Source organism: Aspergillus wentii, assembly GCF_001890725.1.
Source record: "Aspergillus wentii DTO 134E9 unplaced genomic scaffold ASPWEscaffold_7, whole genome shotgun sequence".
NCBI lineage: Eukaryota > Fungi > Ascomycota > Eurotiomycetes > Eurotiales > Aspergillaceae > Aspergillus > Aspergillus wentii.
Window position 1 is genome coordinate 1,707,529 of NW_024467838.1, and position 14,939 is coordinate 1,722,467.

Consider the following 14,939-nt stretch of genomic DNA (forward strand, 5'->3'; position numbering starts at 1 on the left):
GGGCCACGCTGTCCATCTCAACTGGTCGTCAAACATCAGCATTTGCATACTGGGTGTTGGTTCATACATACATACTATTCTCTTTGCCGTGGTCGTTTCTACCTAAATGATTAACGTTGCGGAGTTGCCATTGGAATAGTGGGCTTCGCGCCACACATTCCATGTGCCTGATGGTGTCTTTTTCTTTTATACTAGTACTGTGGATTTTCGAGGGTTCAATGATACCCGCCTCGGGAGGTAACATATTTGACATTTGGGATTTTCGATTTCAGTTACTTTTCTTCTGCAGCTATCACCCAAAAGCAAGGAGAATACATCGATAGTCATGGCATGTCTTTGCAGCATATAATTGCATACCACAAGCATTTCCCAGACCAGCCACATTTACCTTGAACATATTTCAGTAACCATCGTAGTTGTTTTCTTGTAAACCGCCGTGTAGAGCCAATTTCTGCATCCCAACTTTTTGTTGGGAAAACGAGATCAGGCCATATGGATGACTAATCGTAACGATGAAACAGGCACGCTTGGCTTCGACTATCGATTCACAAACATCAAGTGACCAGCTGGATCTTCATCTGGTCGATTTCATTCTGATTCGCAAAGGGGCTCGCGGTGGATGCGGCCTTTGTTTTCCTGATAAACTCTGTTGCATTGATCTCTGGACAGGGTCTCGACAATAGTGGAGGGGAACCAGGAGGCCACCACCATCGGATACATCATCCATCATGTACATGTGCTTCCGAGTGCTATCAGGCAGACAAGATTCAGTGTGCATTAATCCGAGAGTCTGACCACGTTAAAGCGGCCTTTTTGAGGATACGAGATTTTTTTTTGTCCCCAATTATCGATTGATTGATTTCGAGTAAGCAAAGAGAGTAGGTGAACATGGTATATGGGGGGAAACCGAGCACAGGATGCTACTTGTGTCGCAAACGGAAGATCAAGGTGAGAAAAGACCCCCCACTGCTTGCATATCCGTTCTGTATGCATGATTTTTTTTTTTTTTGCCTTTTCGTCATTCTGCACACATCACATTTCATTCGGTGTCTCCACACACAAGCTAAAAAAGGTGACATGTCAAGTGCGATGAAGCGCTCCCCCAATGTCGGAATTGCATTGTGTATGGCAAACCCTGTCCGGGGTACCGCCCAGATGCGATATTTCGAAATGAAACGCAAAAGGTGGAACGAATGGTGAAGAGGATCAACAATTCCCCTGAAAATCAATCTCAATCATCGCGCCACAGTTCGCGGGAGTTGTCTCCCCGCAGTCATGCTAGCAGCAGCAGCAGTAGTAGCAGCGGCGGCAGTTCTAGCCAAGGTTCGCCGCTGACGCTCTACCGTGTTGCGGATTCCACGTGGGATGAGCGCGCCATTTGCTATTTTTTCGACCAGTACACGACCTATGGCGAGTCAGATGACTGCGTGACACATCTGGGGTTCTTGCCTTCATTGTACAGTCTCTGTAAAGAGACTACTGGGAACGATGGGCCTGCGTCCTGGTGTTTACGACAGGCGGTTGATGCAACGGCCTTCCTCGCCCTTGGGAATGAGGTTAAATCGCCAGCGATGACTGTCAAGGCAAGGAGTAGCTATGGGATGGCACTCCGAGGAGTCCGACAGGCGTTGCAATCTCGGTCTCAGGCGGTTAAAGATGAGACTTTTACAGCGGTGGTTCTGCTTTCTTTATTTGAAGACATCACCGGGGAGCGTAACGGGATTCTCAGCTCCCATACCGAAGGGTTTCAGTTTCTGATGAAGCTGAGAGGTCAAGAACAGCTGGAACATAGGCGGGGTCGGGACTTGTTCAACTTTGCTTATACACACACTGTCAGTGCCCTGTGTTACATTCTTTCTACTTCCGCATCAACAACTAACTGACACGTGACTCTAGCATATTGAAATTCTGGCTATGGGAGATAAACCTCGATTCAATACCGAGTGGATTCTGAGTATGCTGAACGATTCAGACCCGGAGCATCGATTGATGGTGACTTCATCAAAGATCAGTGACCTTCTCATCGAGGCAGCTGCAGCTGCACGGTCAACGCAATTCGACTTTGGCACCCTAGGCAAAATATCCGGATGGATCGAATCCGGTAAGCTCCTAGATAGAGAGCTGGTGGAATGGAGTCGCAACCTGCCGGAAAACTGGCTACCTTTCGTCGTCTACTCGCAAACAGGCGAGACCTTGATCACCTATACAAGGATATCTATCGGGGCGATCTGGAACTACTATCGCGCATTACGGATTGTTCTCCAGAAGCTGATCCTCGTAATCCGCCGAATCCTAAAGTCTGTTTCTCGACTGTTTAGATTTTGGTGTGGCGATACTTCGCAAGAAGATGCCACGATGCGGGGGGTGGTTCAGGAGATGATCACAGATGTCTGTCGGAGTATTCCTTTCTCTTTAGGCGACATTGATGCCTTTGGGAACCCGGTCAGATCGCTAGATGGAAGGCCTCGCAGAATGAGGGCTTTCCACGGATACACTCTGCTGTGGCCTCTATGGTATGTTTTAATATGCGGCATGGCAACACCTGAACAAATCCAACAGGTTCGAAAAGTCCTCGATCATGTTGGCTCTGTCCAAGGAATTAAATTGGCCTCGCTACTTGCGAGCGAAGGTGATAATCCCTTTACGCTTGCTGGGTCATTGCCGATGGACCTTTCTACGATGTAACTACTTTGGGGGGAAATTGGGATTACTGGCGCACATTTTGACACTTTCTTTACGATTATATATTACTTTCTTTTGATGTATATGAATACTATCTAATAATTGAACATGATCTCTGCCATCAAAACCGGTAGTGAGCGGAAGTAGTGACGTCATCGGTATACAATCACCAGTGAAGCATTCCCATTCTCAAGGGGGATATTTGGGAATCAATTTATTTTTATCTAGCAATGCTAGTGAAGATCAAATAAAGCAAAACAAAGCAAAATGCTAAGCAACAAGTTATGGACTGGCTGCGATCGACCAATGCCGGCTTATCCGCCTGTTGTTTCTCTGTACGGTAACATCATAGCCATGCGACACTGCCGTATCTTCCATGGCTGGCTGCTCTCGGGCCTAAACTGGGGTCGATCGAGGGACTGACGACATTATCTGCGTTGGTTAATAAGAAAGGGTATTCTGCCTGTTTTGTGTCTTGTCTTGTGTAACATATTAGGTGGACAGTCGACTGTTACTTGCTTATCTTTTCGTTTCTTTTTCTACTTATCATCGTCATTGAGGGGTTTCTTTCGTTGCTTTTCTCTCTTTCAAAGACAGGCAGTGACGAGGGAAATTTTTGAGCGTTTCTTCATCTTCGACTCTATATTTCATCGCTGATTGTCGATACCTTCATATACTCAACAATGGCTAGACAACAAGAGAGAAAGCTTCCCTTGGGGAAGATAGAGCCCAATTCCGCAAAATACTTCTACAGCTGTGCTCTGGGCGGAATTACCGGTAAGTCCAGCTCCAGGGCATCGTCCATCAACGAGAAATATCGAGGCTGACAATTTGGTCTGGAATTGAACAGCATGTGGTAAGTCCATCTTGGTCAACGAGGGTATCATCCATCGCGAGCATCATCCTAACCTTTATCTACGATAGGCCCTACCCATACCGCAGTAACACCCCTCGACCTCGTCAAATGCCGTCGTCAAGTCGACCCCAAGATCTACACCTCCAATCTCTCCGCATGGCGCACAATCTTCGCAAAAGAAGGACTGCGCGGCGTGTTCTTTGGATGGGCACCAACCTTCGTCGGATACTCCTTCCAGGGTGCTGGAAAATATGGCTTCTATGAGTACTTCAAGAACCTATACGGGGACAAGCTGTTCCCCAACATGAACCGCACCGTTGTGTTCCTGGGTGCCAGTGCATCGGCCGAGTTCCTCGCAGACATCGCGCTCTGTCCCATGGAGGCGATCAAGGTTCGCATGCAGACTACATTGCCGCCGTATGCTCGGAACCTGCGCGAAGGCTGGAGTGGAATTGTAACCAAGGAGGGTCTCTCTGGTCTGTACAAGGGTTTGTATCCGCTCTGGGCTCGGCAGATTCCATACACCATGACCAAGTTTGCGACCTTCGAGGAGACGGTTAGCATTATCTATAAGACGCTGGGCAAGCCCAAGGAGAGCTACAGTGGGCTGCAGCAGACTGGTGTTAGCTTCCTTGGTGGTTATATTGCTGGTGTTTTCTGTGCTGTTGTCAGTCATCCTGCCGATGTCATGGTTAGCAAGTTGAATGCCGACCGTAAAGGTATGCTTTTGGTTTTTTCCTTTCTATAGATCTCGATGAGAATGGAAACTGATCGTTTTCTATAGCTGGCGAAGGGGCAATGACAGCCGTGTCGCGGATTTATGGCAACATTGGATTCCCTGGTCTGTGGAACGGCCTGCCGGTCAGAATCGTCATGCTTGGAACCTTGACGGGCTTCCAATGGCTGATGTGAGTGCTCTTGTATCCCATCCTTAACTATCTGGACACTGACAATGAGTAGCTATGATTCTTTCAAGATGTTCCTTGGTCTCCCAACAACTGGTGGTCATTAGTGTTTCCCGCTGTAACTGGTCAATTCTTTTTTCTGCGTTGATATAATCCTGGATATAGTCTGGAGTCTCTGTAATTATCCATTAGCGAGTAAATGAATGCAAAACATCGTGAAAAGCCTCTGTTGCTGGTGGATTGTCCGTTTGTATGGCGCAGTTCGTAGACCTCAAAGCCCGCTGACCGCCTTTGATAACCACCCGGCAGAACGACTCCAGCGATCACCAGCAATCAATCTCTCGATCGAACCCATCTTCGACCTCACGCCCCGGCGATTGCTGCAACGCCTTCTCCCGCTGTATCCCTTATTGTGCTTGACCAATCCTTGCTCATCAAACATCATCCTAATTCTCGAGTAACAAGGATATACCCCGTCATTCGAGCACTTGACTCCAAGATACCGAGAAAAAGGGATCGATCCACTTTCGCATCGCAGGACAAAAGACCTCGATCGACTCCGGACTTCATTAGTGCACGGGATTTTCCACGTCAGCTTCTCAACTAGTGAATTCACCCACGTACTCGGTCTAGACCAGCTTTAATTTTTTTTTTTTTCGTCGTCGCATTCCTTCACCCCACTCGACCCTTCCCATACATCATACAAAGCACGCATCCTCCACCCTTCTCCTTACCATCATCACCTCCAAGATTCCACAATGGATCCATCCGCAAAGGCGACAACGTCGCTGCCTTCTACCAACCCTCCCAGCGTCGAGGTAGCCTACAAACGCAAATGCATCGCGCTGAAGAAACGTCTGAATGAAATCGAAGCCGAGAACGAGATGATGCGCCTCCGCAACAGACGCGGCTGGCAGTACATCCAGAAGATGCGCTTGGAGTCTTGCATTCTGCTGGAGCGATTGTCCAAGGTTACTGGTATGGCAGAGGAGGCGCAAGCTGGCGTCAACCCGGAGCTGCGGGCTCGCGCGGCTGCCATGATGTCTAATGCGGCGGCGTTGAATGGGATGGGTGGAGGGATTGGAGCTGGTGAGCCGATGACTGGGAATGGGGCTGGGTATTTTGAAGATGAGACTGAGGGAAGCTCGGACGAGCAGCCTCCTACTGTGAGTTATCGTTCTTTCTCTCATGTTGTTGGTAACTCGTTCTAACTTCGTTCTAGCCCCAGGAACGACCCCTTCGTGTGAAGCGATCTCGAAAGTCGAATATCAACGACGGAATGGATGACGAACCGGGTGCAGACGTCGGCCCCGACTCCAGCAGAGCCGGATCTGCATCTTTGCCCCGGTTGGCTCCGGCTCCTACACAGGAAGAAATGACATCCACATTCCGCATCCAACCTGGCAATAATGGCTCTGGAAATGAGCGAGATAGCCACCGACCCGAGGAGCAAGAAAACCCCGAAGCTCTTTCGAGAAATGGGGCTGAGCATCACCCGGCCCCGGAGCCTTCAACGACACCAATGGACATGGATACGAAGGAACCGAAAGAAGAAAGTCAGGGGTGATGCCTCTCGTCTTTTCTCTTTCCTTTCCTTTCTCGCTTTCTCTTTTCTTCTCTAGTTTCTCGGGTCTTGTTTCGATTATCCTCAGATTCGAACCTCTAATCTTTTCTCATCCTGTTTACTATATTTCTTCAATATGTTATCTCGTCTCGGGAACAAAAAAGAGAGACTATTCTTGTTTTCTTCTTCTTTCCTCTTCTTCCTTTCTTCCATCTCGTCTTCCAGAACTGTGTCTGGTTTGCTTCAAACCAGCTACTTCTATGGAGATACACCGGGGTAAACCACATATCATCCACGAAAAAGAAAAAAAAAATTCGGAATTCAAAAGCAGATGGGCATTAGGAAATGGGAAAGTCATGAAATGGTATGTAATAGATGGATGCATGTATCACTATAAATTTCTATTGATTTATTTGGCTCTTCTCCTATACGGGTGCTCGAGCGTAGCGATGAATAGAGAGGCTCTCTTCCTCTGGAGAACTACGCAAAATGCGTGTAAAGAAATCCCAAGGCGGGCTATCACCTTTCTCAAAGCTGTAAAGTTTAGACTGTCTGATAACCAGTGCTTCATCATCCATGCAAGCGTAGAAGATGCGTCCATGCTGAGGCCCCAGGAAAGATAGCATCAAGACCTAGCATAGAAAAAACATGTAAGCTTTCGGCAAATGTAAAGCTTTGGGGACTGGGGTGCCATATATGATCATACAGGGAATCTCCTTTCATTCTCATACTCAAACGTTTCGGGATCAAGCGCCCCTCCATCTTCATCAACCTTGCGCTGGTTGGCACGATCCTGCATTGCGGCAAGAATCAATATAAGCTCCCCCAAAGACATTGAGTCACTCTTTCCAATGCAAGATTGAATCGCCACAAAATGGACATGAGGGTGATAGCCTCTGCCACATTCTCTCTTATGTTCAAACACTGGCTGAGAAGCCCAGCGTTGGCCCTGCATATTGCCGCGCAGGTAATATCTCCAAAATGGGTGCGGTCGACTAGAATCAGAATTCCTTTTCTCAGTCCAAAGGTAGAACAGTACGAAAAAGTAAAGATTGGATAGTATTTACCAGATTGGTCGTGCCTCGAGTGGCAGAAACTTCACCCATGTTTGGCCAACTGTGGCATGGCATATGCCCAAGAATGCATATATTGCGCTGTGAGTCTTGCACAGGCCTCAGTATTCCAAGCTTCTGCTTCAAATCCTTCAAGATCTGCAGGAGGGTCGTAGTCTCGAAATTCCAGCTGTTCTAGATCTTCGGGATCTTCGTATTTTGTGTCTATAGGATGCTTCTCAGCTATCTCAAGTGAGATTGGACGAAGGAGAACAGGTGGATTGAGACTCTGTTTAACATGCTCATCATCAAGTGACTCAAAGGTGAAGGGGATACGCTTTATTTGGAGGGTTTGTAGGACGTTATCTCCCCGTGCACCATCAGCTGATACGTTGAAGGTCTTCGAAGTGAGAACCTCTTCAAACAGGAATTTATCCTATTTTGTATCCGAGTACAGCTTCGAGTCACGGGCATTGTTGTCTTTTTGAATAAGCATCAAAGTGGTGATGTGCCTCGAGTTGGACAGAATTAGGGCTAGAATGCCTCAGGCGCCGCCATGTGATCTGGACATATTTATATAAACCTCCCATTTTATACAAGAAGAGTGCATGCCACAGAATACTATATAGCCATCTCCTTGTAAAGGACCATCTAGTGTTTGCCTAAACCGAAAAAACCTGCAGATGATAAAGAAAAGGCTTCCAAAAGTCCAGCAGGAACTTATATTATTGAAATAAAGGGACACATCAATAGTCATCGAATGCAGCCTAATATGGCAGCAAATGATTTAGAAGTCTTTTGTTCGAATGTCTGGAAGCCTGGGATCCTACAAATCTGTTGGTAGCCGAGAGCAATTCACTACAGAGAACCTCCATACTATTTGCTGAAATGATTAACAGCAGCCACTAATTCGCTCAGGCGAGAGCAGTGAATGAAACGGCTTAAGCGAGTTTGTTTTGATTTGACTGCATACTCCTAAGCGAGTGCGATCTTCTTTCCTTTATTCCCCTCTCTTCCTGTCTCTCTCTTCTCTTCTCCTTCCCGGCTTCCAGCTTCCAGCTTCAACCATCCGTTCCCTTTCATCTTCTCAAGTCTAACCAGGTACTCTCCCAACCCTCTAAAACCAATATGAGTAACTACAGAAGCAGCAACAGCAACAACGGTCCAATGGCCGCTGCTGCCCCTCCTTCCCCTCCTCCTCCTGGTCGAGGTGGTCGAGGTGGTCGTGGTGGCCGTGGTGGCCGCGGAGGCATCACGAAGGTACATACACACCCTATGCTAGAAGCAGCAGCATGAACTACAGGTTGATATCTATGGCCAGGGATGTAGCCGCGTCAAGTGCGCGAAATGTCACAAATGGGGACACGCCCAAGCCCACTGCTGGAAGGAATGGGCTGAAAATCTCAGAGGCTATGACTTCATGATGGCTAGTCAACCTATTCACTTGATACCTATAATGCCACATAATTCTGATCTACAAACAACAGGCAGTACGCACAAGAGGTGCAAATCGGGCTTTTGGTGGTTGTGGTGGTGGGAGGGGTGGTTATGGCTCACACCATGACCAGCAAGCCCCTCCTGCCCCCGATCATCAGGTGAGTCCTTACAACTGGTGATAGTTGCCATTCGATATACTGATATGATTTACAAAGCAAGTTCAGGAGGCTTCCCATGCCCAGCAAACTGCGGGCAATAACAGTAGTGTTCCCCTCCCGACTAACCTGGCACAGGAACAGGCCAACCAGCTTCTCGCTGCCCTGGAAGGCATAGGCAACGAAAATTTGTATCCAAGTTCTTTCATCCTATACACTCTGTCCATCCCACTAATATACCATCTGCACTCTAGGGGACATGTTTTTCTCTGGCTTGGAAGGTAAGCAATGATACCATAACCCTAAAAGCAGAAAGACAACCTCTAACAAAAACACATTATGTATCGAGTCCGCAACGGCCGGCACCAAGAGCAGGCAGAAGGCTCGCATGGCCAAGGGCATGACGACCTCATTCAGTGATACCTTTTTCCCCCACGAGGGTTTTTTTCTCTTTTTTTTTTTTCAAGACTGAGCCTTGGATCGTGCGGTGATGCGGGGTTTCATACCCATGCTGAGCCAGAGAAGCCTGGATAGGAGTACATTCTTCTTGATTGTACATTCTTCCAGAAGAGATACGTCAAAATAGCAGATACGCAATGACAGCCACAGGCTAGTTTGTTCTATTCCAGTCAATTCTTCAACTGTAAAATGTGTACTCCGTAGGTTCCTTATAGAGGTATCTCGGACGTGTCACTTCTAGCTACTCATCGTATATAAACCAATGAAGCATTCGAGGAGGGCACTTCACAGCAATATCCTTCAACTCTATTCCGATCAACCAGATTGGAGCCGACCGAATGGCTCAACTATAGGTGACATCTCTTAAATAACAGAATTTCTACAAATGAAAACAAGTCAACCTTGACTCTTATTTCGGTTTGCCAACGTATGAAGTAACATTAGGTAGTCGTACAGTATGCGTAGCTCTGTGATAAACTTGATAGTTTCCTCACGCCCAACGCCTGTACCGGGAAGTCAACATAAGGTATGAATATCTTAAATCCAATATACACTAGAAGCAAATCCTACACGTATATACATACACACGATTCTAGTCGACTCCGGCGTACAGATCGACCACGATATTGATTGCCGCAACAAGAATTTCAGCAGCAATAAGAACGATAACTGTACCTGTTAGCGATACTGACATGGCAGTTCAATAAGCTCGAGAAACTTACCAATCCATTCCAGGTATTCACCATGTCGGTGAGTCAACTGTTCCTTCAACACGGCCAGAAGATCCGCTATCACATCTAGTCGTTCCGTCAGTAGACTGACTCGCTGGTCCATCTCGAGATAGCTGCGGACGGCCTGGTAAACAGGTTCCAGCTGCGGCTCTGCCCACATCAGCTCCGGGCTGTCCAGGACAGAACCTTGCAGATGAATGTTAATTCGCAAGATAAAAAGCTCCCCAATTTGCATGTTGATTTGGCGTCGTGTAAGATTGACACTGCCTGTTTGGGCAATCTGGGCCGGCAACGGTGCAGTGCTTGAAATGGTTTCTGAAACAAGGTCTTCGAACAGGGATGTTTTAACAGACTGTGCCACGGCATGGGAAATGGCAAGTTTAATCATATGGTTTCGTGGATCACGGAGAGAAATAAAATCGTTGTATATCCGAGCCTGGTACTCACGGGCATAGTAAAAGTTGAAATTCTCGATCTGGGTATCTTCGGGGCTCAAAATAGACGTCGCAAATTTAGATATATCAGACAAGAACCTTGACTCCTGTGCAGGCGTCATTCCCCAAATGACGACAGTACCATAGTCGAAAACGAACACTTCGGGTGTATGAATCGTGGTGTCGAAACCCGGAGTCTCATCTGAGTGTACAACAGCGCTTTCAGAAGTATCTATCGCTTCAGAATTATGGGAACCAGGTTCTTGAAGGTCAATTAAATCCCCACGTCGACTTTTTGCGTTATCATCGATTTCAACCGCACTATCTGAGAACCTGCGCTCCGTAGACGGACGTTCAGGTCGTTGGCTACCTTCTGCTTCCAGCCCACCACTAAAAATTGCGGGTTGCCTTTGTTTCTCCTCATAGTTGTAATCGTATGGAGAGTACGCACACTCGTCGTACAACTTCGGGTTTGCCCCACGGGTTTTCGACCGTGACTTGAGAAATCTGATCACCCCATCCAGTCGATACGAATTGGCCGTACAGTATGCCGTCACCCGCGGCAAGCGTTCTCTGTCCGCCTTTCCCAATCTCGCAGCATGACTCCTAGCAGTCGGTTCCTTGATCCTTGTAATCTGAGAATAGACATCTCGCGGGAAGTCGCCCTCAATGCCCTCTTCTTCGGCCGCCGTCACAGGGTCTGGGAGAAGCTTCAATTTCTGTGCCTTCTTCGTCGTTCTTTGTGGGCCGACTTTGGGCGCTGCGTGGATCGAAGGAGTTATGGTGCTGAACGGAGATCCATGGCTGTTGCGACGTCGAAGCTTGCTATTCAGGGCGGACAATCCGGTTGGTTTTTGGTGACCGTCGGGGGTATTTTGAACGGGAGGAGAGCCGGTTTGCAATGGTCTAAAGGTAGGATCTGTAGCTGTCGCATTGCCGCCGTATGTGCTGATTGTAGCCAATGGGTTGAATGTAACTGTTCGTGGCGGTCGATTTCCTCGCGGTGACGTATTAGGATGTTGGCTGTGCTGGGGAAGAAGTGGTGATGATTCTGTTGTTGAAGCCATATTGTACCTGACAGAATGGTACAATTAGAGAATAACAAGAGTCGCCATCCGTAGACGAAGCAATGAAACGGGCCAGTCTCGAGGGGAAAGGAGAGTGTGGAGGAGGAAAGATGGACGGAGCAGAGCTGTGCTTGAAGCTTTTTGCACGTGCGCCCGCCAAAGGTTGTCGTCTGCCCAAATCCGGTAGATTTATTACATTGAAGAAGAGAAAATTGTCAAGAAGTGCCTGTAATCTGTTTGCCAGGGATTATGGTGATCTTGATGATGTTTGGATAATAAATTCGTGCCAGAATATTCTACAGAAAAAGCAAAAAAAAGAAAAGAAAAAGAAAAGAAAGAAAAAACGGTTCTTATCCCTTGCAGCATTTTCAACACCATTATTTCCTACACTCTAGACCGACTGTACAATTTTATCCAAACCACCCAAAATACCCACGCCTATACTATGATTGGTACGATGTACAAGGTTAATCCCTCGTATTCATCGGGCTCGATGCGATCATTCAGCTTCGATCCCAATCTTGCTCTGCTTGCAGAAACGATGCAGGCGCGTCCACAAAGGAGCTTCCAAATAGATGTGAAAGCCATCAAATCATTTACTTTTCAAGAGGAACATATGTATAATAAAACCAAAACCCATGCCACAATCAAAAAGCAACCGGGAGACCGAGATAAAAGTGTATGGGGATTGCGTCGGGTATCAAAAGTAGGTGTGATAAGTGACACCAGTCCGCTTCGGACCAGTCGAATATAGACCAGAAGTCTTTGTCAGGATACTACTTGTCTTTCACCGCAAGTAACCCTGAGGCGGAGATCAAAATGATTGGATATAATGCAGTCATTCATCATTTGCGCACGAATCCCGAGGAGCCGCCGGTGGTCCTTCTCAGACCATTGACGTGTGCTGTGCTGCGACTCCTGTTGAGCCAATTCTGCTTGGAATTGCGTCCAGCCTTTGAAGCCTTCGGGGGCAAAGTTGTCTTGGGCTTCTTCTGAGATGCCTCTCCATCCAATACACGAATGGTCACATCGCCCATTTTCACATCCTTGGGGGCATGCTCTGCCTTATCGAAGAACCTCATCTTATTGGGTTTCTTATGTCCGAAATTGAATTCTTCTGCGGGTGGTGTCGGGGGTCTTGTATCGGGTGCCGCGCTCAAAATATCATCAGGAAGCAGAGCGGGGAGAGCGAGTCGCCGCGCATCTTGTGTGGTCGAGCCTTGAAGAGTTGCCGTACTTTCTGAAAGCAAATCATCTGGGATAGCACCAGATCCTGGTTTGGGTGCAGCAGCCAAGGCTTCTTTCTTTTTGATGGATTTCGCTTGCAACTTGCGGCGCTCATCCAGTTGTTTTCGCTTCTCTTTCTTCAATTGCTCCTCTCTATAAAGAAGTCAGTCTATGCTTTTAACCAGGCGGAGCGGCGTAAGGTTTACTTACACCTGTCTAGCAGCTTCCTGCTTCTTAGCCTCTGATTTGATCTTCGACAATTGAGCTGAGTTGTCGATAGTCTCTGGTGCCTCATCGTCACTGCTCTCTTCGTCGTCATCTTTCTGGTCCTGTTGGGGCTCGGGAACCTCCTCTTCTTGCACAGGTTCTTCGGGCTCTTCACTGCCAAACCTCACGTGGCCAGCTTTCGCAGGAGCAGCTGGCTTATCCTCGACCTTTGGCTCTTCATTCGACGACTCTGCCTCTTTTTCTTCAGCTGCTTCAAGGCTGCTTCTCTTCCTTCGCTTGTTGATCGGGGTATCTGCTTTCCCGGCGTTCATAGATCCAGACTTCCGCTTTCCTTTCGTAACAGGGGAATTATTATTGCTGTGCTCCGCCGCTGCCTTGGTGGCGTCGATATTTCCTCGCCGAGTAGCCGTCACCATCTTCGGTTTTTTGGTACTTTCGTTCTGCAATGATCGGGTAGTAGCGGGGGTGCTGGGCCTGGTCGGGAAGGCTTCGTCGGAATCCTGTCGCTTAAAAAGACCCTTTGCCGCAGTGACAAACTGGGAAAACATAGAGGATCAAAAGATTCTTCTATGAATTCTAGCCAGCAGCTCGAATGGAGAAATGTTATCGCGCCCAAATTTTGGTGGAGCGCCGATGAAGAAATTCCGCAGAATCAAAAAATCTTTCGGTCTCATGTTGTTCCGAAGACGGCATTCTTTGGATTTGGGGTAACTTGATAGGCATCACCAGCATTAGAGATTATATTTAAATTTATTTTGATCATGAGATGTGTATTTGAAAATAGAATTATATTTTGTGAATATAAATAATATGTATTCAAATCCGTTGAGGATGAAGGGAAGGAGAAGAATACTAAGTCAGATATTGTATCTGAAATATATTCCCAAATATGATTATAGTAGACAACCAAACACCATTTCCCGGGCCCATTTGCCTAAAAGCCGTAAACTCCAAACCACGGTGCCGAAGTATCACGCCTTGAATGAAGATATTATAACAACCGGCCAAACAAAACTACAAATCCGCCGTCTCACCTCGCGGTGATCATTTGGTTTCGTTCCATGAGCTCCTCATTTGCACTGATGAAATCGTCCTCGCCAATATCGCTAGCCTCATCCCAGAATCTCCCCTGCTCATCGCCATCATCCCCACTCACTGCCCACATACTTTCTCTGAGCCGTTTGTTTCGTTCGCGGTCCTCCTCAATTCTCTGCTCAATCTGTCTTTTGTCCAGACGCATCCCATTCACCGTGTAACCTCGCGGAGTTCCACTTTTTGACTTTCCATTGCCATCTGGCTCTTCGGTTTCCAAATCAAGATGAGCCGGATGAGTCTCACGATCCTTGAGGCCAGCATCGATCTCCGCTACGGTTTCGGCGGAGAGAATGGATTTGCTCTGTAAACCGTTCAAAACTCGACGGACATGCTTGACGTTTGCTCCTCCTGAGCCATCTGGTGGTACCACGGCGTCGACTACACGGAGTATGTCTCTTTGCATCATTCGGATATATGGGAGGTGGTTTTCTTTGGTGGCCATTTCGCAAAAGTGCTCAATAAAATACATGATGTTTGCTCGGTTGTTCATGTTATTCTGTAGGAAGGGACTTAGAAATTTACCGCGAGAAATCGATATAAAGTATATACATACTCGTTCAACCTGCTCCAAGATACAAGAATGGAGATCCTCATCCATGTCACGGTATTTGAGCGCATAATGGGCGGCTTTCTGGGATGAAGTGATAGAAGCACTCAAATGTTGCAGCTGCGCTGTAAAGCGCATGCGAACTTCAAACGGATCTGCCATCATAATGCCTAATGTTTGTTGGATTTCTCAATGCTTGCCAGACACTTGGAAGGAGAGGAATGTTGATCGCGATGAAGAGCGGCGCTTTTATCAATCATTGGATCAGCAAAAGGCGGTCTAGTTATGTTTAGACAGGCAGAAAATGTGGGGTTTGGCGGTCAAAGTAGCCTGGATATAACAGCCCCGATTGCGATAACTGGCACTCTTTTTCATCGACTTATGGGCATTGATCTGGTGCATTCAGTTGATATTGTACCATCTCTACATCTCAATATGCCAATGTTTTCAAGAGCTTACCCGCAAAGCACTGGAGTCGAGGCTCTCTACTCGCATTGTGT

General features: G+C 47.3%; 8 protein-coding genes across 8 annotated transcripts; 4 read left to right on the plus strand and 4 right to left on the minus strand.

Annotated features, from left to right (window-relative positions):
• The first annotated feature begins 574 nt into the window (after positions 1-574).
• On the plus strand, positions 575-2,835 carry ASPWEDRAFT_44439 (putative C6 transcription factor). Its single transcript, XM_040836263.1, has 3 exons — positions 575-948; positions 1,086-1,832; positions 1,897-2,835. The coding sequence occupies exons 1-3, from the start codon at positions 889-891 to the stop codon at positions 2,683-2,685; spliced, it is 1,596 nt and encodes a 531-aa protein (XP_040686016.1). The 5' UTR covers positions 575-888; the 3' UTR covers positions 2,686-2,835.
• A 194-nt stretch (positions 2,836-3,029) lies between these two features.
• ASPWEDRAFT_44440 (putative mitochondrial phosphate transporter Pic2) lies at positions 3,030-4,770 on the plus strand. The gene is made up of 5 exons (XM_040836264.1): positions 3,030-3,459; positions 3,533-3,538; positions 3,607-4,257; positions 4,323-4,446; positions 4,499-4,770. Exons 1-5 carry the CDS (start codon positions 3,366-3,368, stop codon positions 4,548-4,550), a joined length of 927 nt encoding a protein of 308 aa, XP_040686017.1. The 5' UTR covers positions 3,030-3,365; the 3' UTR covers positions 4,551-4,770.
• Positions 4,771-5,045: 275 nt separating this feature from the next.
• ASPWEDRAFT_659662 (uncharacterized protein) lies at positions 5,046-6,221 on the plus strand. Its single transcript, XM_040838828.1, has 2 exons — positions 5,046-5,609; positions 5,666-6,221. The coding sequence occupies exons 1-2, from the start codon at positions 5,202-5,204 to the stop codon at positions 6,008-6,010; spliced, it is 753 nt and encodes a 250-aa protein (XP_040686018.1). The 5' UTR covers positions 5,046-5,201; the 3' UTR covers positions 6,011-6,221.
• Positions 6,222-6,432: 211 nt separating this feature from the next.
• On the minus strand, positions 6,433-6,806 carry ASPWEDRAFT_175623 (uncharacterized protein; the record flags this gene model as incomplete). The annotated part of the gene is made up of 2 exons (XM_040831387.1): positions 6,433-6,639; positions 6,714-6,806. The coding sequence occupies 2 exons, from the start codon at positions 6,804-6,806 to the stop codon at positions 6,433-6,435; spliced, it is 300 nt and encodes a 99-aa protein (XP_040686019.1).
• A 1,381-nt stretch (positions 6,807-8,187) lies between these two features.
• ASPWEDRAFT_186525 (uncharacterized protein) lies at positions 8,188-9,262 on the plus strand (the record flags this gene model as incomplete). Its single annotated transcript, XM_040832136.1, has 5 exons — positions 8,188-8,319; positions 8,547-8,654; positions 8,712-8,850; positions 8,906-8,932; positions 9,001-9,262. 5 exons carry the CDS (start codon positions 8,188-8,190, stop codon positions 9,069-9,071), a joined length of 477 nt encoding a protein of 158 aa, XP_040686020.1. The 3' UTR covers positions 9,072-9,262.
• A 440-nt stretch (positions 9,263-9,702) lies between these two features.
• Positions 9,703-11,342, minus strand: ASPWEDRAFT_175625 (YagE family protein; the record flags this gene model as incomplete). Its single annotated transcript, XM_040831388.1, has 2 exons — positions 9,703-9,779; positions 9,833-11,342. The coding sequence occupies 2 exons, from the start codon at positions 11,340-11,342 to the stop codon at positions 9,703-9,705; spliced, it is 1,587 nt and encodes a 528-aa protein (XP_040686021.1).
• Positions 11,343-12,187: 845 nt separating this feature from the next.
• Positions 12,188-13,345, minus strand: ASPWEDRAFT_31256 (uncharacterized protein; the record flags this gene model as incomplete). Its single annotated transcript, XM_040833526.1, has 2 exons — positions 12,188-12,722; positions 12,780-13,345. The coding sequence occupies 2 exons, from the start codon at positions 13,343-13,345 to the stop codon at positions 12,188-12,190; spliced, it is 1,101 nt and encodes a 366-aa protein (XP_040686022.1).
• Positions 13,346-13,827: 482 nt separating this feature from the next.
• On the minus strand, positions 13,828-14,601 carry ASPWEDRAFT_175627 (CTD kinase subunit gamma; the record flags this gene model as incomplete). Its single annotated transcript, XM_040831389.1, has 2 exons — positions 13,828-14,388; positions 14,446-14,601. The coding sequence occupies 2 exons, from the start codon at positions 14,599-14,601 to the stop codon at positions 13,828-13,830; spliced, it is 717 nt and encodes a 238-aa protein (XP_040686023.1).
• Positions 14,602-14,939: the final 338 nt, after the last annotated feature.